At 46.0% G+C, this 26,070-nt stretch overlaps 1 protein-coding gene across 1 annotated transcript in view; it reads right to left on the bottom strand.

Moving 5' to 3' along the window:
* Positions 1-883: 883 nt before the first annotated feature.
* The window catches only part of NOS1 (nitric oxide synthase 1), a 182,466-nt gene continuing 157,279 nt past the window's right edge, over positions 884-26,070 (bottom strand). Inside the window, exons 21-28 of the mRNA XM_030219764.1 lie at positions 25,404-25,573; positions 18,737-18,947; positions 14,909-14,996; positions 10,778-10,899; positions 9,502-9,650; positions 5,153-5,347; positions 3,329-3,447; positions 884-1,310 (exon numbers count right to left, since the gene is read on the bottom strand). Of these exons, the coding sequence (XP_030075624.1) occupies positions 1,295-1,310; positions 3,329-3,447; positions 5,153-5,347; positions 9,502-9,650; positions 10,778-10,899; positions 14,909-14,996; positions 18,737-18,947; positions 25,404-25,573 (1,070 nt within the window). The 3' untranslated portion in view covers positions 884-1,294. The remainder of the gene's footprint in view (positions 1,311-3,328; positions 3,448-5,152; positions 5,348-9,501; positions 9,651-10,777; positions 10,900-14,908; positions 14,997-18,736; positions 18,948-25,403; positions 25,574-26,070) is intronic.

The following is a 26,070-nucleotide window of genomic DNA, read 5'->3' as shown; positions in this document are numbered from 1 at the left end:
CACTTATCCCTCCATTGCCCCAGGTACAAATAAGTACCTGTATATACTAAGTAAACCGCTTTGAGTGTAGTTGCAAGAACCACAGAAAGGTGGTATATCAAATCCCATCCCCTTTCCTTATCCTCCATTCTATAATAGAATCTGGCTGCTCTCGCCTTGAGGTGCCCGCTTCTAGAATAAACCGTACACTGAAATACAGAGAAGTCTACGCCTGACCTGTCCCCTAAATCTGCTTGAATGGTACCATATTCCCAGCAACTTCAACATGGATTGCGGGGTTGTGTTTGGAACATAATGGTATAGTGTCTGCCTCATCTATGGAACTGCTGTAGGCAGTGGCCTGGTATAAAGAAGTGCTGTTTTCAGTTCATTTTAATTCCTGTGTGATCTATATTTAACAGAAAGAATAAACTGGACAGATCTTAGCCTGTAGCCTCACCTTTAGCACATCTGCCTCGGAGAAAAAGAGAATTGTGCACTTCAGAACTTAAGTATGTAGCAAACGGATGGTCCAACCTCTGTCTTGTGTTCTAGAAAGGAGTTCTTTTGGACTGCCATGTGCGGCACTAACCTTAAACCCTCAACCTTCCTAAGACCTATGAAATGTACAGAACAGGAACAAAATTCATGCGCTCAACGTGGAGGTGATCACAAAATCAACTTTGCAATGCACCGCAACTATTTTACTTAACCAAGCTGTTTTGTGTTTCACAATCAGAATAGTGGCAAGTTTAAATGACTCTGGAAGTGTTAACATTTAGGAGGAGGGGTGTGGCAGAGCTGCGGGGCATGCGATAAGCACGGATGAGATTATATTGGGGGGGGGGGGTGGTGGTAGAAAGATGCCATCTTCCATTTAGTACTCAAAAAAAGGGGGCTTAAAAAAAACTGGCAATTTTCTTCAGTCTTTCTTGCTTGATGAAGAAAATAAGACATAAGACAAATCAATATACGTCCCTCAACCAACAGTAAAAATAGCAGAATCCAAAACAAATCATGCATCCTTCAGTTCTTGCTCGTCATAGCAGACCATCGTTTCACGGCAGATTGGAAAACAGCACATAGTAGCATCAGGTCCCCTCGGAAATGCTAAAGTAAATATAGATACGTCTATTATATGTATCTTGCCACAGGACAAGGTCATAAACAGGACACGAGGCAGATGGAATTCTCTTGGAGTCCTGTCGAAAAGGTTCAGCATCGTCCATGAAATACAAAACCCGTTTTTCTTCCAGCTTGAAAGGTTGGACGTAGGGCTGTATGGTCAGTTTGGCAATCGAGAAAAATATTCCAGTTATGAACAGAAAACCCTGTAGGTAAGGAGAGAACAAATGAACGTAAATTACCACATAAACCACAACGCCATAAAGGATGCAATCTGAGGACACAAGTCATAAAAGTGGTGTTTAAAAAGAGGGAACCCAGATACCATGAGATCATTTTAGAATCATCTACACATCTAGATTGGGATTCCAGAAGGCCACTGTTTCAGACCTATCAATTCTCTTGTTTTCAGCAGGAGACTCCCATACTTCTGCTGGGGAGCCAGGATGTCCCGCCGAGCAGCTTCCCCTTCCAGCGACAGTAGGAGACGCCTTAATAAAACATCATTTCCTGCTGCCATGGGACCAAAAAGAGCTGTTGGACTGGTCCGGAGGCAGGAAATGATGTTTTATTAAGGTGCCTCCTACTGCTGCTGGAAGGGGAAGTGACTGTTGGAGCCGTGGGCCGTCATTGGGGTGTGCCAGAGCGGAGCTGTGGGTGGGGATGAGCAGAACCTTGGGCGGGCTGGAGGCATGCTCTAGATCTCCCACTGAAAAAGTGGACCCCCTGGAAGTTCTGCTATTTACGGATGTAAATGCTTGGGAAAGAGAAACAAAATGTAACTACTGAATGTTAACAGCACAGCAAACAAAATGCAACGTACTTAGCTACACCTCTTAACTGCAGGTCCAGCTTAAGGCATGAGCCATGTGAGGTCCTGGCTCAGGATGCCAAAATTCAAGGGTGTCAGAAGCCTCCATCAACTGGCTCAGCCTTCACAGCGAGCAGTGCTTTGATCTTGTCACTGTCCCCACCTCCCTAATACTTCCTATTCTCATGTTTAAACCAACAATGGTGCAGGGGGCAGTGCAGGTAATCTGTGGTTCCCCCATTCTACCCAATTTCAGGGGGACCTCAAATCCCTGGTGGTCCAGTGGGCCTGACACAAACCCCCAGTGGAACCCAGCCCCAAAGCACTCTGGAGCAGCCCCACTTGTTTTTCGGGTCTGGTATTCACAAAAAGCTGAGCTCCTAAGTTTTCAGCTGACAATTCATCCTAATTTAGCAGCCTAAAAATTAAGGGGCCCTTTCACGAAGTGGCGGAAAGCCCGATGCAGGCTCAGCACATGCTAATCTGCAGCTACTGTCATCCTGATGTGCTCATTGATGATAGTTCCAGCCCCAGAACACGTCGTTTCCTGCGCTGGGGAAAGTAGAGCTGTATTTTGTAGACTTAGAATGTTCCATAGGTTACTGTAAGTGCTTTGAAAATACGCCCCCACCTCTCAAAGGGGTCCTTCCACTAAGTTGTGTTAGGTAGCAACATGTGCTTAATGCGAGATGCACTAATGCAGTCCACGTTAGTTTGCGGATGTGCACGGTAAATGTTTTTTTTTTGGGGGGGGGGGAGAGGGTTGTCAGGGAGGAGGAGTTATCTACATTAGCATGCATTAACTAATTACTACACAATTAACACCAGACCCCTTTCAGCCTCCTTAATAGGTAATAGTTAGTGTTCAGTATGGTAAGTTTTTAAAATGGTTGTGCTCTAATGGTAATATTAGCATATGACTGTAAATGAAATATATAGAAAATAGGGGTTTTTAAATGGCTGCAGAAAAAAAATGGCTTTAGTGCACAGTAAAGACCCCTGAAAGGGCGCGTTAAGGTCAATTCTTACTGCAGCTTAGTAAAAACACCCCAAAATATGAAACATACATTGTCTGAATTTCCGGATCTTTAATTGTATGTATTTATTTAATTTTAGATCCTACAGAATCAAAACAAATCTCAGCAAGCTGTCAGACATAAAAATCATTGCATAACATAAAACAAATAAAATTAAGGAAAAGTTACAAATTAAAAATAAATGAATAAATGATAGGCTAACTCTAGCATAAACATAAGAAGCTATATATATCTGGTTACCAATGAGATTCAGAGCTGAGAGACGTCAGGAGGCCAATATGTTTGTTTTAACCTATGTACGTTAGTATTTAGGGGTGAAGAGTTGGCCATGAATAAAGTGAATTCAGACCAGAAAAGAGCTGCATTACAAACGTACTCATCGGTGTCCTTTTTGCTTTCCTCGATGAATGCAATGGACTCGGATCTAAGGCGGTTTGTTACTTCATATGTGCGTAGGGTTACTCCAAAAATATCTTCATGGTATCTGTTGTCATCCTAAATTGAAGAAAAGAGGGGACAAATGAAAACCGTAGGGGTCGATAATCTATATTCAGAACTGTTTCATAATATCTGCTTGTATACTACGACTTTGTGTTATCATCATGCTGACCAAGATCCTGCAATACCAAATATTTATCTACTAACAGTCTTCCACTACTCATGATGTATTGTAAGCCACTTTGAGCCTGCAAAGAGGTGGGATAAGGTGGGATACAAATGCAACAAAATAAATCAGGCCAAAGAGAAATTTCACAAGCAATTTCAGCATACAGAACAGAGCTGTATACATTCAAGTACCTGCTTCTACAATTGCCCAGAGGTATGTGAGCATAAAATCACCTGCTTAAAAAAAAAATATAAGTTGAAGTCGGATAAAGCAATACAAAAGTGAAGTTCAGATCTTTACATAAGCCTGTTATTAAAAGCTTGCTTATAATGTCCGGATAGAAGACAATTAAAATTTATGCACATCATTTCTTACATATCTTGCTCACTATGGTTTATTTATTTAGATTTTGCTCACACCTTTTTCAGTAGTAGCTCAGGTACTCTGGATATTTCTCTGGGCCAGGAGGACTCACAATCTAAGTTTGTACCTGAGGCAATGGAGGGTTAAGTGACTTGTCCAAGATCACAAGGAGCAGCAGTGGGATTTGCACCAGCCACCTCTGGATTGCAAGACCAGTGCTCTAACCACAGGCCATTCCTCCGTTTGTTATTCTTTAGGGTTTTACATGGAAAGTTTCTACTGTTTGAGATTCTGCATGGAATTTTGTCACTCTTTAGGATTCCAGAATCTTGATATTCTTTGGGATTCTACATGGAATGTTGTTGCTATTCTTACAGATTCTGAATGGAATCTTTATTTATTTAGATTTTGCTCACACCTTTTCCAGTAGTAGCTCAAGGTGAGTTACATTCAGGTACTCTGGATATTTCTCTGTCCCAGGAGGGCTCACAATCTAAGTTTGTACCTGAGGCAATGGAGGGTTAAGTGACTTACCCAAGATCACAAGGAGCAGCAGTGGGATTTGAACCGGCCACCTCTGGATTGCAAGACTGGTGCTCTAACCACTAGGCCACTCCTCCACTCCACTAGGTTGCTAAACATGAGTTCAGTAATCAGACAGTCACAAAGAGAAAGAATAATTTGGCAGCAGGGAGTTCTGGGCACCTTCAGCGGAGATCTTTACCTGGGGGGGGAGGGGGGCTTGGGGATCCCTGCTAGCTCAGGTATTTAAATTTTAAATTTGGTTGGGGAGGAGGGGCACTGGGGGGGGGGTGGTGAGCAGAGAGGACATTTCGTTCCTACTCATTTTGCACATAGGCCCACCCAACATTTGCCATCTGGCTATGATACAGGTAGCCTGGCTATTATGTCTTGAGGACGCTTGCTGATGAGTTCTCAGCCAAGGCTCATTGCTGCAATAGCCAAGTTGCTGGGGGAAAGAAGGGGAAAGCACGTGGTAGTTTAGTTGAACGATTTTTACCCTACCAGCTTACAACAAACTATGACAAACAACACTTAAGAAGATTGCTGGAGACAGAAAGCTCCATATGGAGCAGAAAGAAGTTACACCTTTTGTTTGTGGAGAAGTTGATTACGTCCGTGGACCTTTTCACTTCCTTTCCTAGCCCACGTTCCTCTCGTTCTCTCTAAAAAATTGGTTATGCCGACGCCTCAGACACCAGCTCTTACCCTCAGTCTGCTGATGAAAAAGCTGGAGTCCTCCACAGTCAGGCTTCCCTGCTGCTTCATAATGTGCTGAATGCTCTTCAGAACATCACCAGCCATAGTGACGTCACCACACACGTAAACATGGCCTCCTTGTTCTTTAAGTGCTTTATAGGTCATCTCCGCCAGCTGTTCACGCAGCACATCTTGTACATATTTCTAAGCAAGGGAGGAAGCAGAAGGCTTTTAGTTCATCTAGAAGTAAATAACACGAATTAGTAGAATGCTATATATTACCATGGTCAAAATGTTACAAACGTATCCAAATAATATAAAGAAAATATATATTGGGTTATCATAATCTTCTCGAAATAACCTATTGTCAAAAATCTACACAGTTATAGAACTGGTCGGCAAAACACAAACAGTTGCTGACACTTCAATGTCCAGATTGACTCGACCTTTACTTTAAAGGCCACTTAAAAAAATTATTTTTACATGTAAACCATAACTCCCAACCATGGGAATGAATGCATGTGTGTTTCCTTAATTCATGAAAGTGAAACATTCATATCAGATGCAGTTGTTATAAATGTCCGTATTCAATTGCTGTACGCATATGGTCCAATACATCCATCCTAGAAATCTATATATTGTGCATTGCTGGTCAGAGGCTAGGAGAAGGGGGAGGTAAAAATCTAACATTCAGAAAATGCATGGAAACCTCCAGAGCACATGGGAAACAGGAAAAACACGGAAATTGACCCTTACTGGAAAGACCAGCAGCCAAATCCATGGGGAATTCAGTTCTCTCTCAGCAGTATCTGGAATTAGCCTAGCTTTACCCCTGTGCATATCTTCAGAAAATTATGTCCAGTAGAGAAGAACTATGACATTGGAACAGGGAGTTCCTAGCGATTAAGTGGGCATTTGAAGAATGGCAGTACCTCCTGGAAGAGCCCAACATCCCGTATTTACAGAGCACATATAGTCTGCCCACCAGTGAAGCCTCAACCAGGCCAGGTAGGCCTTGTTCTTTGTCAGATTCAGTTTCATAATCACGTACCAGCCTGACTCCAAGAGTGGCTAAGCTGAAACCATCTCCAGGAGTTTTTCAGTAAGGCTCATAAGCTTCCAGATCTTCTCCATTTCTTGGCACAAATGAAGAGAACCAGAGCCCTCTTGCTTATTGATGAAAAACATTGCTACTTGTTTGTCCATCCTCATGGTTCGCATTGAACCTCTGAGCTTTTTCTTGTTGAGTTCATATTCCTTTGAGTGTACAAATGGAGAGAACGGGCTCCCCAGCCGTGTGTGAAAGCATCTGTTAGAGTAATTTCAGATTGTGGTGTTTGGAATGGGCAAACTTTTTTTAAGTTTGGAAGTGACATCCATTAGCTTGTCGCACACCCTGTAACGTAGACCAGTTCCTCACACCTTATTCAACTGTACATATAATTTGCCTTTGATTTAGCCACCTATCTATTAATCCCAAGGACTCTGCCTTACCCAATTTGTCCATCTACATGTATCAACTGCACCTGCTTCCAATGTTAGCTGTCTATTAAAGTGTTTTACTGTTTCTTACTGATATTGTGAATATCATATCTATGTTATTTGACTGTGCCAATTCCAAACCTATTAAGATGTGTCATTTGCATTGTGCTGACATCATGAGTATCATATCTATGCTATATGAATGTTCTTTCAATGCTGCCTATTATGGTATCATTTATTCTCTGCTGACATTTTCCTATTTCTATTATACAATTGCTCTAGACATCTCATTACATTATGAATTGCTGCTGGAATGCCTGGAAGAACTGGGTGTGGGGGTGGGGGGTGGGGGTAAGGTCTTTTCCTGGTCTGGTTCTGTTCTGAGTAATCAGTTTTTTTCAGGTGCAAATAAATCAGTCAACATCTAGCTGGTTAGAGATTTGATCAGGGGTGCCCCAGGGGTCTGCCTTATCGCCTGTCTTGTTCAATATTTCCATGCTATCTTTATGTAAACGTTTGAGCGGACTGGGAGTATCTTATCAACTGTGTGCTGATGACATTTGGTTCTTTTTTCCTATTGAAAAATCTGTTACAAAAGCAGTCAACGATAAAGAACTGGATGTCGGCCAAAAGATTAAAGCTTAATATGACCAAGACTCAAATTATGATTCTTTCTGATAATCTGGATTCAACATCTCCCAAGCAACTTGGTGTGGAAGGGTCTTCAATTGAAATTAAAGATGAGATGAAATACCTGAGGGTACTCCTGGATTCGGCTTTGTTATTTTCACCCCATGTATGGAATGTAGTCAAGTGTATTTTCTTTAAACTGAAACTCCTTAGGGTTTATTTGTCAGAGGAGAATTTTAGGTAAGTTATCTCTGCTCATTTCACTCCTCTGTTCAACTATTGTAATGTTTTACTCACCCCGTGTACAGAATGTAGTCACGGAATTTTTTAAAAACTGAACTCCTTAGCCCAAGAGGTGTATTTTCAAAGCACTTAGACTTACAAATTTACATAGAGGGCCATAATTGAACGGTGCCGGCCATCTCCAGGGCCGGCTCCGTAAATGGGCGGAGCCAACCGTATTTTCAAAAAAGATGGTGGCCATCTTTTTTTCGATAATACGGTTGGAGCCGGCCAAATCTCGACATAACTGTTGAGATCGCCGGGTTTGAGATGGCCGGCATCGGTTTTCGCCCATAATGGAAACCGAAGCCAGCCATCTCAGACCCGGCCAAATCCAAGCCACTCGGTCGTGGGAGGGGCCAGCATTTGTAGTGCACTGGTCCCCCTCACATGCCAGGGCACCAACCGGGCACCCTAGGGGGCACTACAGTGAACTTCGCAAATTGGTCCCAGGTGCATAGCTCCCCTACATTGGGTGCTGAGCCTCCCAAAAAACCCCAAAACCCACTCCCCACAACTACACTCCCCACAACTAGGACTAGGGAGCATGCAATGAAGCCACAAAGTACTAAATTCAAAATAAATTGGAGAAAATATTTCTTCACTCAACATGTAATTAAACTCTGGAATTCGTTTACCATCTCCAAGTTAACTTCTTTTATTCTTACGGTAGATCATTTCATTATTATGCTGTTAACAAAACTGTAAGTTTAATGTCAAGCTGTACCTATTGCACATCATCCTGGATGAATCTCTTCATAAAGGCGGTTAAAAGCATTTATTTTATTTATTTATTTACTAAGATATATATTTATCGCCTTTTTGAAGGAATTCACTCAAGGTCGTGTACAGTAAGAAATAGATCAAACATGAGCAATAGGCAATTACAGCAGTAAAAATATTCAAAAATAATACCAAGTATGGCACAGTCTACTACTTACAATGTCAACACAATACGTAACAGAACATTATAATTGATAGTGAAGGGTAAAGCAAAGATGTACAGCGCTGCGTAACCCTAGTAGCGCTTTAGAAATGTCAAGTAGTAGTAGTAGTAGATGTAACATATAGACAGAAAGTAAGGTGACTGATTTAAAGAAAGTTGCACGTGAGGTCAGAGAAATGGTTAAATATTATCTCAGGCTAGGAGTGGATAAACATGTCCCGTTGCAGTATGTGCAGCCCGAGTCAATGCTTGTGTGTGTGGGTGAGACTAACAAGTTAGTTACTTCTTCCGTTAAAGGCCTGGTTGAAGAACCAAGCTTTCACCTGCTTCCTGAAGTACAGATAATCTTGTATTAAGCACAGGCTTTCAGGCAGTGCATTCCAGAGTGTGGGGGCTACTCCAGAGAAGGCTCGCTTGAGGGTATCATATCATGTAATGTCTTTTGGAGAGGGTGTAGATAGTGAAAGTCCTTGGGAGGACCTTAGTGTCCTTGGCGGTGTGTGGAAGATCATCCTATTCTTCAGATACTCAGGGCCATTTCTTTTCAGGACCTTGAAGATCAGACATAGTTAGGTTTGGATAGTTTCCTAAAACTGCTGGAAACAAGATGCTATGGCAACACTTATGTACTTATAAAAAGTGCTTTGATTTCTACTGTTAGAATTGGTATATGATGGTGAGGAATGCTGGATGCATTTGGTAGAACGCATTTGGAGGCTTTTTGACAAATTTAGTTTGTAGCCCTGATTTACTATGGAGAGAGTCCATCTACCTGTGGTGATGGCTTACGACAGGGCCCTCCATTCCTCAGCTACCCATGTCCCAGCTGGAGCTCCTGACACCTTCTACTATTTCACCCCTTGCTTTCGCTCTGCATCATTTGAAATAAGTCAGTTTTGTTCCCATTTTCTGGGGTTTGTGCTTCTCTGTTTTCCCTTAATTAAGAACAGTAGTCTTTCTGTTTACAGTAAATGTGAGTTAGGTACAAGACGAAATGAGTCACTTGGAACAGACGTACCTTTGGTTTATCTGGTTCACGAGAGTAAGCTGTATACAGTTCTTTGAAAACACCTTTGTTTTTCGCTAGAATTGTCTCTTCTTTGTAAATGTGATCAATTTTGGACTCCCGACATCCAAAGACAAGAATCATTGGGCATGGTTTAATTCCTAAGGAGTAACAGGCACAAGGTTAGTACATAGGGAGTACAAAAGCCCCATCAAGTGGTTGAGTATACTCTGTATGCCTATCCCGAATGGCTATGCCTTTAACATATTTTAATCTCTAGAGCCAGACATATGGAACTCTCTTGAAACACGTGTGTGTGGGCGGGCGGGTGGGGGGGGGGGGGGGTTGGCGCAAAGAGGATATGGACATATTTTGCTTATATAGAACATTGCTGGGGCAGCTTCATTATTTCATTCATTATTCAAAATGCAAGCATTGATGGATTTTCATGAAAAAAGCATGCTAAGTTCAGTGTGCCAAATACTTTTAATACAGACAAGACATGGGAGGAACACTGTTTTGTGCTGTTAGTTAATCTGGTGGAGATGAAAACGGTAACGGAATTCAAACATGCGTGGGATAAACATAAAGGAATCCTGTTTAGAAGGAATGGATCCTCAGGAGCTTAGTGGAGATTGGATGGCAGAGCCGGTGCTGGGAGGCGGGGCTGGTGGTTGGGAGACGGGGCTAGTGCTGGGCAGACATACGGTCTGTGCCAGAGCCGGTGCTGGGAGGCGGGGCTGGTGGTTGGGAGGCGGGGATAGTGCTGGGCAGACTTAAATGGTCTGTGCCGGGGCTGGTGGTTGGGAGGCAGGGCTAGTGCTGGGCAAACTTATACGGTCTGTGCCAGAGCCGGTGGTGGGAGGAGGGGCTGGTGGTTGGGAGGCGGGGATAGTGCTGGGCAGACTTATACGGTCTGTGCCAGAGCCAGTGGTGGGAGGTGGGGCTGGTGGTTGGGAGGCGGGGATAGTGCTGGGCAGACTTCTACGGTCTGTGACCTGAAAATGGCAGATACAAATCAAGGTCAGGTATACACAAAAAGTAGCACATATGAGTTTATCTTGTTAGGCAGACTGGATGGACCGTGCAGATCTTTTTCTGCCGTCATCTACTATGTTACTATGTAATGGAAGAAAGTAGAGACTGAAAGACAATAGAGTGATGGGGGCTTTACAGTTTCTTCCACTGACCTGTAGATTGACCCTTCTATTGAGCAAACCTTACCCAAGTCTATAGGGAAGAAGGGTTAGTATCGTTAAATGGCTTTCACCTAGAAATTCAGACACACCTTTGTGCTGTATGTCGAAAAGACGCTGCTGCCAGAAGCTTCTGAAAGGGGCGATTCCTGTGCCTGGTCCTACCAGGATGCAGGGAACACGGGGGTCTTGTGGCATGTGGAAGCTGGGAGCACTAGACAACAGAAGCAGAAGTTAGCCAGTCTCCTTCAGGAAAGAATCAATGAAAGACTGCACCTTAAATTCTGCTCAGCTTTATTTGGCCCTTATGCTGATCTCCATGAACAATGACATCTATGGATTCAATATTTTTAAAAAAGATTTTATACAGTAACTAGAGATAGGTTCAACGAACATCCATTATACACATCTAACATTTCCTCTACAAAGAACATAGAAATGCATGCAAATCAACAGTTGGCCAGATAATTCCTTAATCTGCACTTCCCCAGTTGTAAGGGCCTAAAATACAAACTAACGCATACGTCTAACTTCTCTTGTCTGAGTACACAGCTATGAAACGCATTGCCGCACAGCTTAAAAACTACTTATGAATCAATTAACTTTCGCAAATCCCTGAAGACCCACCTATTCAACAAGGCATACCAAAAAGAGCAGCAACTATAAATGTAATACATCGCAACCTACCTACTCTATCAACAATCCTCTTGCTTATGTCAATTTGTTAAATTTCGATCACGCTATTCTCTACGACATCTATACCTTTACCTATAATCAGCAATGTTTTCTACTTATATTTTCTTGTTTAAATGTCAATGATGCTACTTTTATGTAACACTAACGGTTATCTCCTAATCTACTATCTACTAACAACGACACACTGTAAGCCACATTGAGCCTGCAAAGAGGTGGGAAAATGTGGGATACAAATGCAATAAATAAATAATCATTAAAAAACCTGAGCTCCTAAGTTAGTCTTCTAAACTTGTGCTCTATTTTCAGCCACACTTAAAAGCCTAAGGACCAATATTCAAAAAGATTCAACCAGACAGGAGAGACTCCTGCCTGGTTAAAGCCCGCAACATTTAGGGGTCTAGGGGCTATCAATGAAGACTACTGTTAAGACGCTTTATTTTACCGCTAACTCCTGCTGTTTCAGTACAGGTCTCAATTTATGCAGTGAGATCTAGCAGAGACAGAGAAAGTACCTGCACAGAATTTGTAAAGTTTGTACCACAGAAAGGCAGCGCACCAACTCCAAGACCCTTTACCCCCCCTAACAACTGGCGGAGCAGTTGGGGGGAAGAGGGGGTGGTGGTTGGGAGGCGAGGATAGGGGAGGGCAGACTTATACGGTCTGTACCAGAGCCGGTGATGGGAGGCGGGACTGGTGGTTGGGAGGCGGGAAATACTGCTGGGCAGACTTATATGGTCTGTGCCCTAAAAAGGACAGGTACAAATTCAAGGTAAGGTATACACATATGAGTTTGTCTTGGGCAGACTGGATGGACCATGCAGGTCTTTTTCTGCCGTCATCTACTATGTTACTATGTTACTATGTAATGGGAGTAAGTTTCCCCCTTTAAGTGGGTGGTGCTGATGAATATTGCCTGTGACCACTTCTCATCTACTTACTGGCTTTTCCTATCTCCTTGTCATCCCCTTTCCAGTACTGCCATTGTTCCCTCTGTCTGTCTCTCTCCCTTCCCCCCATCTTTTACTCACTCCCTAGTCCCTCATTTCCGTTAGAGTAGAGTGGAGGAGTAGCCTAGTGGTTAGTTCAGCAGACTTTAATCCTGGGGAACTGGGTCCAGTTTTGACTCTGGGCAAGTCACTTAACCCTCCATATCTAGTCCCATTTCCCTTCCCTTCTTCTGTCTCACCCTCTCAGCCCTCACCTACTCTCCACCCTCACTGCCTCTCATTCCCTCTCCAGCCCCAGCTTGCCTTCCTTCCTTCTGTCTCTTACCCTTTTTCCAGCCCCGCATTGCCTCTCTCCCATCATCATTCAACCTCATTTTCATCCTCACTCAACCCCTTCAGAGACTCATCTCCCCTTTCTCCCATATCCCTCCTCAGTACCCCTTATCCTCTCTCCAGTCTACCAAGTTCGTCTCATTATGTCTCAGCCTTTCTCCATATTTTCTCATTCTCCCACCCCCCAATTCCCACCCTCACTTATTGTCTCAACCCATCAACACCCCTCCACTCATACCTGCCAGTTGCCAGGTTCTCACTGTCCCCTCAAAATTCCCTCTCTATTTCTCCCATCTATAATTTCCTGCTCACTCTGTGTCTCAGCTACCAAGTCCCAGTCATCTTCTCTGTTTCCCTCCCTTCCTCCATCAATCTTATCCATCTTCTGCTCTTTCTCAGATCTCATGTCCATCTGATTTGTCTTCTCTATCCATATCCACCATCATCCCCTTTGTGCCTCAACTATTCTGTCCAGCATCCCCCCTCTGTATCCCCAACTCTCCCCCCTAAGTCCAGCTTCTCACGCTCTCTTCCCTTTCTCCTGCACCTCTCACTCCAGGGCCAGCAACTCTCTCTCTCTCCCCCCTGCCCCCCTCACCGTGGTCCAGCATCTCTTTCTCTCTGTTGGTCCAGCATTTCTATCACTTCCCCCCCCCACTCCGGTCTCTCTTTTCCCTCTGGTCCCAGCATCTCTTTCCCTCCATGGGTCCACAATCTTCTTCCCCTCCCTTCCATGTTCCATCTGATCTATCCCCATCATCAGGAATCTCTCTTTTCCTTCCCTTCCCCCAAGTGCAGAAACATCTCTCCTTCCACCCTGATTCAGTCAAGTATCTCCCTTCCCTCCTCCCCAGTGGTCCTCTAGTCTTCATGTGGGTCACTGGCAGAATCAGTAAGGTAAATACCTCTGATCAGCCCCAAAAGCCTTCCCTCTGCCATGTTCCAAATACACAGAAAGAAGAAGTTGCAACAGAGGAGATGTGGCAGAGGGAAGGCTTCCGGGGCCAGCTGAAGGCAGGTTGCTTCATCGCTGGTGCTGCCAGTGTCCTATGGGAAGGTTGGATGACTGCCAGGAGGGGGAGAGAAGGAAGAGAGATATGCTGGACTGTGTTGGGGAGGGGGTGAAGAGGAAGTGGGAGAGAAACTGGACCTCACGTATGGGAGGAGGAGAGGATACTAGACAGGGAGTGAGACACCCTTTTCTGCTTCTTTCCCCTAAACTACAAACATGCTAGAAAAACAGGTGGTAAATCATTTTTTTGGGTGGCATTTACCACCCTCTGCCACTCTGTAGTACCTGTGATTTGAGATACAGCATGATGGGTCTCGTATGAACCCACCTACAGGGTTGTCGTGTTGTGAGGTGTGCTGAAAATTCCATACGAATGCTAGTTTGAATCAGGGGCATATCTGCGTGGGGCCACAGGGGCCTGGGCCCCCGTAGATTTGGCCTTGGACCCCCTGCCGACGACCCTCTCCACCCCCCTCCCGCCGCCAACCCGCCGTCGCCTATCTTTGCTGGCGGGGCACCCCAACCCCCACCAGCCGAGGTCCTTCCGTTGCTCAGAATTTGAAACTGAAGGAAGCTTTGCTGCAAAGGAAGAGAGGACCTTGGCTGGCTGGGGTTGGGATCCCCCGCCAGCTTTGCAACGGAAGGACCTCGGCTGGTGGGGGTTGGGGTCCCCCGCCAGCTTTGCAACGGAAGGACCTCGGCTGGTGGGGGTTGGGGTCCCCTGCCAGCTTTGCAAAGGAAGGACCTCGGCTGGTGGGGGTTGGGGTCCCCCGCCAGCTTTGCAATGGAAGGACCTCGGCTGGTGGGGGTTGGGGTCCCCTGCCAGCTTTGCAACGGAAGGACCTCGGCTGGTGGGGGTTGGGGTCCCCTGCCAGCTTTGCAACGGAAGGACCTCGGCTGGTGGGGGTTGGGGTCCCCCGCCAGCAAAGGTAGGCGATGGTGGCGGGGTAGGGTTGGCAGCGGGAAGGGGGTGGAGAGGGTCGTCGGCAGGGGGGTACGGCAATGGCGGGGGGGGGTCAGTGGCGGCCGGGGGGGGGGGGTTAGTGGCACCAGGGGGGGGCTAAAATGTGCCCTCTCACTTTGGCTCTGGCCCCCCTTCCCACCGAAGTCCAGATACGCCTCTGGTTTGAATATTTAAAGCTTGTGGAGATTGGCCCATTATTATCATACATTTAGCCCCACATGTTGTATAACATATATTTCCTAATTTGGCATTATTAATTCGAAGTGCTTACCCTCTCACAAAGCAGGGCACAACCTCATCTGTCTCTATCCTGTTGAACCACGAGGAGCAGACTCCATGGTGAATAGGCCCATCACCACCTGTGAAACAGAGAATCATTAAGCCTTTCATGACTTTTTTTCTGTTCTTCCTCTTGCACAGTCTTGGGTATGGAAGGACTCGCTTTAATTTGAACATCTCAGTAAAATTTCCTATTCTGTTCATTTTTGAAAATTAAATAAATGCAACATGTTCAAAGTTTATTTATTTGGATTTAGCTCATACCAGGGGTGTATCTGGAATCCGGCGGTAGGGGGGGCCAGAGCCAGAGAGAGGGGGGGCACATTTTTGCCTCCCTCCTCCCCCCCCCGCCGCCGCCACTCTCCACCCCCCCCCGCCGTCAACCCTCCCCCGCTGCTTACCTTTGCTGGCGGGGGGGCCCCAACCCCCGCCAGCCGAGGTCCGACCCGCAGTCTTCATATTTCGTCTTCCTCCGACTCCTCCATGCTGTAAGTAACGCTGCTGATTCGATGAATCCAGTGTTGTACGCGCGTACAACGTGCTGCGACGTCAGACTCCGAGCTGGATTCAACGAATCAGCAGCGTTACTTACAGCATGGCCACGGAGGAGTCGGAGGAAGATGAAATATGACGACTTCGGGTTGGACCTCGGCTGGCGGGGCTTGGGGCCCCCCGCCAGCAAAAGTAAGCAGCGGGGGAGGGTTGACGGCGGGGAGGGGGGCCAGGGCGAAATCTGCGGGGGCCCAGGCCCCTGTGGCCCCACGCAGATACGCCCCTGGCTCATACTTTTCAGCAGTAATTCAAGGTGAATCACATTCAGGAATGCTACGTATTCTGTTGTCCTTGGAGGGCTCACGATCTAATTTTGTACTTGAGGCAATAGAGGATAGGGGCTCTGATACACAGAAGCAAATGCGGCCGCCAGAGGCCATTAGTGCGGGAAAAGCGCCAGCATTTGCTACCGCAGAATGCTCAGAGCCGACAAGCACGTGAACCAACGAGCTTGCCGGCTCACAGCGCAATAAGCATGCAAATGCACGCCGATGAGGTCATTCCCTATTCCTCCCCAATTTTCAGAGGATAGCATGCCAAACAAGGGTGCTCTTGCCGCTGAAAACCCTACCCCAGCTCAGAGCTGGTATTAGGGTGTCTGGGTTCCCAACTGGCTGGAATCCCCTGGACAGGCAGGGTTTCCTTGCAGGTTAGGGACCCAGCACAGGTCGCAGGAGCTGAAATAATATGTTTCTGCTCAGTTGGGGAAGGGTTCTTTCACCATGGAACAACTGTGTTGCTCTTGCAAGGAAACACTGGCTTTGCAGCATGGGGAGTAGATAATCGTTGGGTAGATACCACATAATCCCATCCAAAGAAAGTTTCCTCTCTATTGCCCCTTTTTGTCTCCAGTTTGAAAGAAGAGGAAGGGGGAAGGATCAAAGAGCTCTGAACCTGACTGTTCCCAACCTGGCTAAAACGAACCTCTTCGTTTCTGTGGAAGCTTCTGCTATCCAGAGCTGGGCAACCGGCACCTCTTCCTCCTTCTCTCCCATCTAGCGTTCTGGGCTTGTGCTCCAGTTATGCATTTGCCTTTAAGTGACTTGTCTAAGACCACAAGGAGTAGAATTAAAGCCTGGCTTTACTGAGAGTTAGTCCAGTGCTTGAGCTCACTTGTCCTGCCCCAGTTTTATACTGGAAATGGGACTGGCTACCAGAACAAGGGCCTGGAATTGCATCCAAACCAGATATGGATCCACCATCCCTTTACAAGTTGGAACAGTACAATGAGGTGTATTTTCAAAGCACTTAAACTTAGAAAGTTCCATAGTAACCTATGCAGCTTTGTAAGCCTAAGTGCTTTGAAAATGAGCCCCAATGTCAACCAGTGACTGTAGATTAAAGTAACTTTCATTAAAAGAGCATCAGTGATGTAGATCAAATTGTCTACATGTTCATATGTCTGACGTGTTTCAGCATGTATAATGCCTTCATCAGGGGCAAATTAATAACGCTTCCAAGACATGGATCACACCTTTACAGAACTCACTTAGAACTCCAAAGGCTGCCTACAGAGAGCTTAATATATGTAACAACATAAGAATAGCCATACTGGATATCGTGTTTCCAACAGCGGCCAATCCAGGTCACAAGTACCAGGCAAAATCCTAAATGGTAAGTAGCAAGATTGGCTACTTGGCTTTCCCCCTGTGTATGTCAATAGCAGACTATGGACTTTTCCTCCAGGAGCTTGTCCAATACCTTTATAAAAACCAGATATTCTAAATGCTTTTACCACATCCTCTGGCTTAACTATTTGTTAAATGAAAAAATATTTTCTACTGTTCGTTTTAAAAGTATTACCATGTAACTTTATTGAGTGACCCCTAGTCTTTGTACTTTTTAAAAGAGTAAACAATTAATTCATATTTACCTGTACTATTCACTCAGGATTTTGTAGACTTCTATCATAACCCCCCTTAGCTGTCTCTTCTCCAAGTTGAAGAGCCCTAACCTCATTAGCCCTTCCTCATATGAGAAGAGTTCTATCCCCTTAATCAATTTGGTTGCCCTTCTTTGAACCTTTTCTAATTCTGCTATACTGTAACTTTTTTGAGATATGGCAAATTTGTTGCCAGAGAATGTGGCAAAAGCAGTTAGCTTAGCAGGGTTTTAAAAACGTTTGGAAAGCTTCCTAAAGGAAAAGTTCATGAGCTATTAAGATGGATTTGGGAAAATCCATTGCCTATTTCTATCATAAGCAGCTTACATAGTAGATGATGGCACAAAAAAGACCTGCACGGTCCATCCAGTCTGCCCAACAAGACAACCCATGTGTGCTACTTTTTGTGCATACCCTACTTTGATTTGTACCTATGCTCTTCAGGGCACAGACCGTATAAGTCTGCCCAGCACTATCCCCGTCTCCCAACCACCAGCCCCGCCTCCCAACCACCGGCTCTGGCACAGACCGTATAAGTCTGCCCAGCACTATCCCCGCCTCCCAACCACCAGTCCCGCCTCCCACCACCGGCTCTGGCACAGACCGTATAAGTCTGCCCAGCACTATCCCCGCCTCCCAACCACCAGTCCCGCCTCCCACCACCGGCTCTGGCACAGACCGTATAAGTCTGCCCAGCACTATCCCCGCCTCCCACCACCGGCTCTGGCACAGACCGTATAAGTCTGCCCAGCACTATTCCTGCCTCCCACCACCGCCTCTGGCACAGACCGTATAAGTGTGCCCAGCACTATCCCTGCCTCCCAACCACCAGTCCCACTTCCCACCACCGGCTCTCGCACAGACCGTATAAGTCTTCCCAGCACTAGCCCCGCCTCCCAAACACCAGCCCCTCCTCCCACCACCGGCTCTGGCACAGACCGTATAAGTCTGCCCAGCACTATCCCCACCTCCCAACCACCAGTCCCGCCTCCCGATCTTGACTAAGCTCCTGAGGATCCATTCCTTCTGCACAGGATTCCTTTATGCTTATCCCACGCATATATGTAAAGTTTTTTTCTTAATGGTTTTCCCGATTGCCTTACAAGTGATTATGTTTGAGAGCGTATTATTTTGAAACTACTATAAATACATTGAGTTCAGGGAGCTGTAAAGGTGTGATCCATGCTCCTGATGCAGGCATTAATTACATGTGCTGAAACATGTTATATGAACAAGTGGACAATTTGATCTATACCCTTGTATATTCTTTTGCATATCTTTTTTTGGACCAATACAATACATGGGTTTTTGAGATCATACAGGTAATAGGAACCCTCCACAGTAAATGCAATACAGTACGATCTCCTTTTAAGTCTTTCCGTTCACCTCTTGTGCGATAGGACACCACTGCCACGGTAAGCTGCACCTCGTCTGGGTACATGTCAGGGGAAGAGCTGATGGAATAATAACGAGGCTGGAGCAGGGGCAGCTGGGTTAGCAGCAGCGACGATAGCATCTGAATAGATGGAAACTCCTCCAGCACCTCCACAATGGTTGGGTTTTTATACCATTTCCATTCCTCGTATTCCTGCAAACCCTAAATACAAAAGTGAGGGACCTAATTAATGAGCCATGTAAGGCGTGAGCGCTCTTTCTACCCTGGGGCTCCACAGTCTGTCATTGTCAATGGGTCTGATATTCAGAAAGACAATACGTGGTTGGTTCCAATGTTGACCGCAAGAATCATTTTAAAAAAATGCCCTAGTTATATGCATACCGGTCAATATTCAGCTGGTGGTGGTCAACATTTTTTTAAACGTTGATCACCGTGGGCAGAATTAGGCACCAATATTCAATGCCAGGCTATCTCTGGCCACCAGTATTGAATAGCAGTCCTATATCCATGCCCCCCCCCCCCCCCACAGCCTCCTGACAAGTGAACACCTCCTGCTCCCACTCCCTGACATCTAAAGAAGCCTCCTTTCATCCCCCCTGACAAGTAAAGTCCACCCCCAACTCCCCAGTCAGAATAGGCTCCCAGGGCTTACCTGAACTCCCTGGTGGTCCAGTGTTGCAATGGGGACAGGAGTGAACCGTATTTACTCCTGCCCCTGATAGCTCCATGGTAAATATGGTTGCCACAATCTCTAGCTGTAGGGGGGAGGGGGGACTCCATTCTGATTGGGGAGAGTGGGTGGGAGGGGGCTCTTTACTTCTTCAAGGGTGATCCTAACCTTTCCAGGGAGGAAGGTGCGATCAGACCTTGCCAGGGGGTGGGAGGGAGGGTAAACATTGCATCATGTGTTGGCCGGTTCTCGAAGTTATGCAGGTAGCAGCCAATATTCAGTGTTGGCAGCTTCATACCTAACTGGGCAAAGTTAGGACTGATCTTTATGAGGTCCTGCATACCAGGTCCGTTATGGGGGTACAGGGAATGATTATTTGTTACACTTGTACCCCGCGCTTTCCCACTCATGGCAGGCTCAATGCGGCTTACATGGGGCAATGGAGGGTTAAGTGATTTGCCCAGAGTCACAAGGAGCTGCCTGTGCCTGAAGTGGGAATCGAACTCAGTTCCTCAGTTCCCCAGGACCAAAGTCCACCACCCTAACCACTAGGCCACTCCTCCACTGTTGCTACTATTTGAGATTCTACATGGAATGTTGCTATTCCACTAGAAGTCGGCCCTTGCAGATCACCCAATGTGGCCGCGCAGGCTTCTGCTTCTGTGAGTCTGACGTCAGACTCACAGAAACAGAAGCCTGCGCAGCCTTCTACATGGAATGTTGCTAGTGGAATAGCAACATTCCATGTAGAATCTCCAATAGTAGCTACTATTGGAGATTCTACATGGAATGTTGCTACTATTGGAGATTCTACATGGAATGTTGCTAGTGGAATAGCAACATTCCATGTAGAATCTCCAATAGTAGCAACATTCCATGTAGAATCTCCAATAGTATCTATTTTATTTTTGTTACATTTGTACCCTGCGCTTTCCCACTCATGGCAGGCTCAATGCGGCTTACATGGGGCAATGGAGGGTTAAGTGACTTGCCCAGAGTCACAAGGAGCTGCCTGTGCCTGAAGTGGGAATCAAACTCAGTTCCTCAGTTCCCCAGGACCAAAGTCCACCACCCTAACCACTAGGCCACTCCTTTCCCATTGCCAGCACCCGCATAACTCCTGGCTCCTCCCACTGTAAGTCCCTGACCTGCTCACTTAGGACATGGTAGGTGAGTGCCGATACTCAGCAGCACTGTCTGGCTGAGTGATGTTGAAGACTGGCGGCTGGGTGGGCACAAGTGATTTAAATGGAGAGGAAGCTGTTCTGCCCATTTAAATTACTTTGACTATCAACCCCATGATTTTTGTGTGTTGAACATGCCATTATGGGTTCTTTGCATAAAACTTATAAGAAGACCAAAAGGTACAGTTTTAGGGGAAGGCAGGGGTGGGGTGGGGGGAGGGATGAATGACAGGTTATCCAGACAGCAGTAAAATCCAGCTCCTTTCCAGTAGTTTTTCATCATTTTAAATTTAGGCTGCAGAGATACCAGGCCTAACTTAAAACAGAAAAATGGAGATGCCTAATGCCGAATGTCAGTCTTTAACTCTTTCACCCGACAACTTCTCCCCCTTTCTCCATCCTTTACATTTCAAAAGTGTCCCCATGCGACAGCAACTCTTTTCGCTGATGTATCTGACTGTATTCTCCTAGGTCTCTGCCAAACCCAACCGTGTGCTCCATATACTGTCACATGACCCACTGATGTAGGGACCACCTCCCGGAAGAGGATTTTAACTGTAACATATTGGCGATGTTTTTGTTTATTTTCTATCTTAGTAGGTTTTCACTGTATCGTATTGTTTTCTATGCATTCTAGGTATTTGAATGTATTCTCCCGGGTTTCTGCCAAACCGAACTGTGTGCTCCGATTAACACCATTATGTGATATGCTGATATATGGGCCACCTGCCTGAAGAAGAATTTAAATGTAACAAATTGGCGATGCATTGTGCCTTTGGCGTGCACTCAAGGAGCAAGTCATGCTCCTTGGGTCAAACTCCAAGTGGAAATATCATAGGTGTGCTGCTACTGGTGGGCCTGAGCTCAAGCCCACCCTTAGCTACATCACTGAATTGTAAAGGTGATACTGAAAACCATTGGATGAGATCAGAGCACCAAGGGTGGAAAGTGAAATATTGAGGATAGATGGGTTGGAATAGGATCAGAGGAACAGATTGTTAGTTTCGAGGCGGAAAGAAAATGTGCAGTTTCCTCTTCAGTGATTTCGGAAAAGGAAAAAAAGGGGGAAGGGGTTAAAGGAGGGTTGAGAGAATGGAAAGAAAGTTGGAGGTGACTTGGCTGAGAATTCAAGGTTAATCTTATGAACATTATCGTGAATATATTCAGCCAGAGTCTGGGGAGAAAGTGAAGGGGAGTTGGAGGTGAAGGTAGTTGGAGGAGAGAGTTCAGTGTGGCAAAGAGACGTCAAGGGTTTGAGCCAAGAGAGTTTGTCAACTGGATGTTGGATGTAGTACAGACTGGAAGGAGGTCAGCAAGAATTTGAAATGTATGAAGTCAGCATGGGCACAGGATTTCAGCCAAAGGCATTCGGCATATTGAGCACAGGAACCTAGGTAGCGGATTCTAGAGGTCAGCCAAGGCTGGGGTTTGATATGCCTTACTGAACGGGAAATGGGAGAAGCAAGAGTATCCAGAGCAGAGGAGAAAATAGTATTATAGGAAGAGACAGCCTCATTGACAGATTTGAGGGTCCACCCCCACTTCTCCTTGGGATTCTTTTTTTTTAGAGGAAACTGACAAATAGAACATTTTATTATCGAGAGGCAATCCGTCAGAAGAAAATTCCAACATATCAACTAAATATTTCTTGAATAAATCCAAAGGAGTTGTGGTCAAAGATATAAGAAAGTTCAAAATACGGTGATTAAATCTCCTATTCTGATTTTCTAGCTGCTCTTATCGCCGGTGAACCATCAGCCTGTCCACTACTGCAGCAGCTTTAAAATCTTGGAAGACCTTTAACCAGTTTCTTTGTATGTGTTTAATCTGTCCAGAAAAGTCAGCTTTCAATACTTCAATGTTCTTCTTCATTTCATCGAATTTAGAGACCAATGATGCTACCTCTAAAGGGTTCCAAATGTGATCTAAAGACATCGCCGTGGGAGCCAGCAAAGCATCTCTTGTTGTTTCTCCTGTTGGTCCATTTCTCGGCGCCCCGTCCTCACTAGGTGCTCCAGACGCTGAACCTGCGATGAGGGTAGCACCTCCAAGAGTCACCAATTTGGCTGCCGGACATAGCGGGGCATTTACAGCTGGGGAAGACAAAGATGTTTTGTGCTCCAGTGAGGAGGATGCTCCTTCCTCCTCCTTCAACACAAGGCCTCCGCTCCCACAAAGCAATCTCAAGGACTCAACTGCAAAGCCGTCAGTTAGCTGCTGGTTCATGGGAACATCTCTATGCTGAAAACTGACCTTTTGTAAAGACCCTGTGCTGGAAACTATGGGGCTTATTTTTAAAGCACATAGACTTACAAAGCTCCAAAGGTTACTATGCAACTTCTAAGTGCTTTGAAAATACGGCTCTATATATCTTCTCAAGAAGCCAATGATTAGTCTACTACTCAAAGACCAGAGAAAGGGGTGATTGAGTTAAGATAATTTGAAAGCCAGCTCTAGCAGTCTGGATTATGTACTGGTTTTCACATTATACCAGCACAAGAGCAGAATCTCTACAAAGAATCGACTTTTTACAGGACCAATTCTGCCAGTAGATTCACTGCTAGATTTTGGGAATTAAAAAAAAAATTGTAATTCTGATGGGATTTTTCACTGAATACTGTTGTCCTGAAGTGAATTACTCAGTGTGAAGTATAGAAAACTGGATTTGAACTTTCATTTAAATGGAAATTAAGTTTAGATTGGGTTACTGGTTGTTATGCCCTGTTGTATAAATTGTTATAAATATATGCTCAAGGGTTGTATATTTGAACTTCAGTTTCCCCTTTTTACAGTATATTTGAACTGAAGGCTGGCGAGGACAAAGCCTTAACAACCCCCTTCCTTTTAGTATGTGGTATATGGATGGAAGTGGAACGGTATGAAGAAATTGAAAAGAGAGGCTCCATCTAGCAGCTTCAATGCTCACAGCAGCGATAGCCTGCCGCCATCTTGACTTCTCCCCCCCTCCCCTCCATGTACCTTATTTTTTACTCCTAAAGTTCGGAACGATTTTCCACCGTACATCCATAGCAAGCAATCAATTCCCAAATTTAAGGCTCCATTTAAAACATATTTTTTCACTCAGGCTTCTGGCAGTCAGGACTAGGGCTGAATTTTGTGGTCAGATGCTGGAATTACAAGTTACCTCTTTGTGGGGGCTTTTCACAAGGGATGGCTAATGCGAGGTCACGTCAACTCTCGGCAGCCATTTTGAATCGGCACTGAGATCACGAACAGGAAGGATGCATGCAGGGCAGCGCTCCGGGCAGGAAAGAGGGGGCTCTTTCCTGCCCCCAAGAGGTCACTAGACCACCAGGGCAGTAGTAAGGTAAGGGGAGGGGGTGACGGGGAGGGGGAGTGACAGGGTGTGTGACAGGGGGGAGGGGAAAATGTGAAAGGGGGTGGAGCGAGGGTGTGAAAGGGGGCAGGGTGGGCGTGAAAGGGGAGGGGTGTGAAAGGGGGTAGGGTGGGCGTGAAAGGGGTGGGGTGTGAAAGGGGGCAGGGCATGTGCCCTCCTTTTTGGGGGACAAAATATGGTAACCCTATTCCTACAGTTCTGCCCTATTTCACTATCACATTTTTAACAGTGAGGGACAGGCAAACTCTGCAAGACTCTAGGGAACTTGCCTGTTCCTAGCAGTTGAAAACACAATAATGAAGCACTGCCCCCTACTGGTAGCAGTGCACTTGGAAGACTCCTGCTCAGCTTAAAGGGAACAGGGCGTGAAAACACTCTCACAGACATATATAGAGACACACACATATGCTTTCCCCACTTTTTGCTGGATATAAATATTTATGGAGCACTTTAATAAAACGTAGTGAATTCTTGGTACCAATTAGATCCATGACTTGTAGCAGTTGTTTTTCCATACTCCTGTGTATTAGAGCAGTCCTGGAGCAGTGGTGTTCCTAGGGTGGCTGACACCCGGGGCAGATCACTGATGCGCCCCCCCCCCCCCAGGTGCAGTGCGACACCTCCCCCCGGCGAAAGGACACCCCCCCGGGTGCAGCGCGACCCCCCCACCCCCGGCAAAAGGACACCCCCCCCGGCGAAAGGACCACCCCGGGTGCATTTTTACCTGCTTGGGGGGGGGGGGGGCCGCGCGCCTGTAACCTGTTCCGGGGCAGAAGGAGCAGGGAACGAGCGTTGCCGACAGATGCGCGCCCCCCCCCCCAGTGGCGTGCACCCGGCCGGACCGCACCCACCCCCCCTTGGTACGCCACTGTCCTGGAGTACCTCTTCGCCAGTCAGGTTTTCAGGATATCCACAATGGACATGCATGAAAGAGATTTGCATATAATTGAGGCAGTGTATGCAAATGAAGTTCATGCATATTCATTGTAGATATCCTGAAAACATGACTGGCAAGAGGTACACCAGGACCGGGACTTGGGAAACACTGTATTAGAGGACCAGTGAATCTAATGAACACTATTTTGGGTCTGACTTGTAACATATCTATATTTGTTTCTGGTTTACCTCAACCTGTGGATTCTGGCTTCCCCCCCCCCCCCCCCCCCCCCCCCCCCCTTTGCTATTCCTTATATAGAAAAGGCAATATCTTCCATTTGAAAGTATCTATTGAAGAAACATCCTAACTGTATACAGCTTCAAGTATATGAGCATTTTATTAAGATTAAAGACATTTGTAAATAAATGAGTTCCACGTTTGGAAGGCAAAGTTATAACAATTGCATAAAACTTCGGGTGATACGTAATACTGGAACACAGCAATCTTGTCTAAGGAGAAAAGGCAGAACAGGGAAATGAAGGCAAGCCTGTGGGCAAGCAGAGCTCACCTTGCTCAGGACTTGTAGCCGCTTCTTCTCCTTGTCACTTCTGGCCAGTAAAGCAAACTGTTGAATCAGCAGAGGGGTGGGTGGTGTGGTGATGTCCAGGTAATATTTAAAAGCTTGGAAGATGGTGCAAGGTGGGATACGATCCTCATCGGTCCAGTTGCTGATGACACCTGTCACAAGAGTCCACCGTTAACAGCTATTTGATCTCAGGCTAATTTATGGTCTGGGATAACTCTGGAGAATTATATTCACAAATGTTCTTTTCATCTCGTAAGGCAAAAGGTCCAGCCACTGAACATCTGCAGCCCCGTGTTAGAAATTGAGAGGTGCAGGTCGGCGTGTCTCACGTCTCAGCACTATTTTAGAACAGAATCTGCCAATGTAGAGCCTGGTCTAAATTATATCAGGCAGTAAGGGCTCCCTCAGTAATTTTTTTTCAGTGGCAGCTAATCTTACAGCATGGCCAGAACATGAAATAACTGACCAAATTTACGGCGGCATGTGGGACATGAACAGCAGCTTAGTACAAGGGCCCCTTAGACCAGGGGCGTAGCCAGACTTCGGCGGGAGGGGGGGGGTCCAGAGCCCGAGGTGAGGGGGCATATTTTAGCCCCCCCCCGGTGCCACCGACCCCCCCCCCGGCGCCTGCACCGCCACCACCAACTTT

This window comes from Microcaecilia unicolor, chromosome 11 (assembly GCF_901765095.1).
Source record: "Microcaecilia unicolor chromosome 11, aMicUni1.1, whole genome shotgun sequence".
Classification (NCBI taxonomy): Eukaryota; Metazoa; Chordata; class Amphibia; order Gymnophiona; family Siphonopidae; genus Microcaecilia; species Microcaecilia unicolor.
The sequence above is the reverse complement of the archived record's forward strand: the minus strand, read 5'-3'. Positions and strand labels throughout refer to the sequence as shown.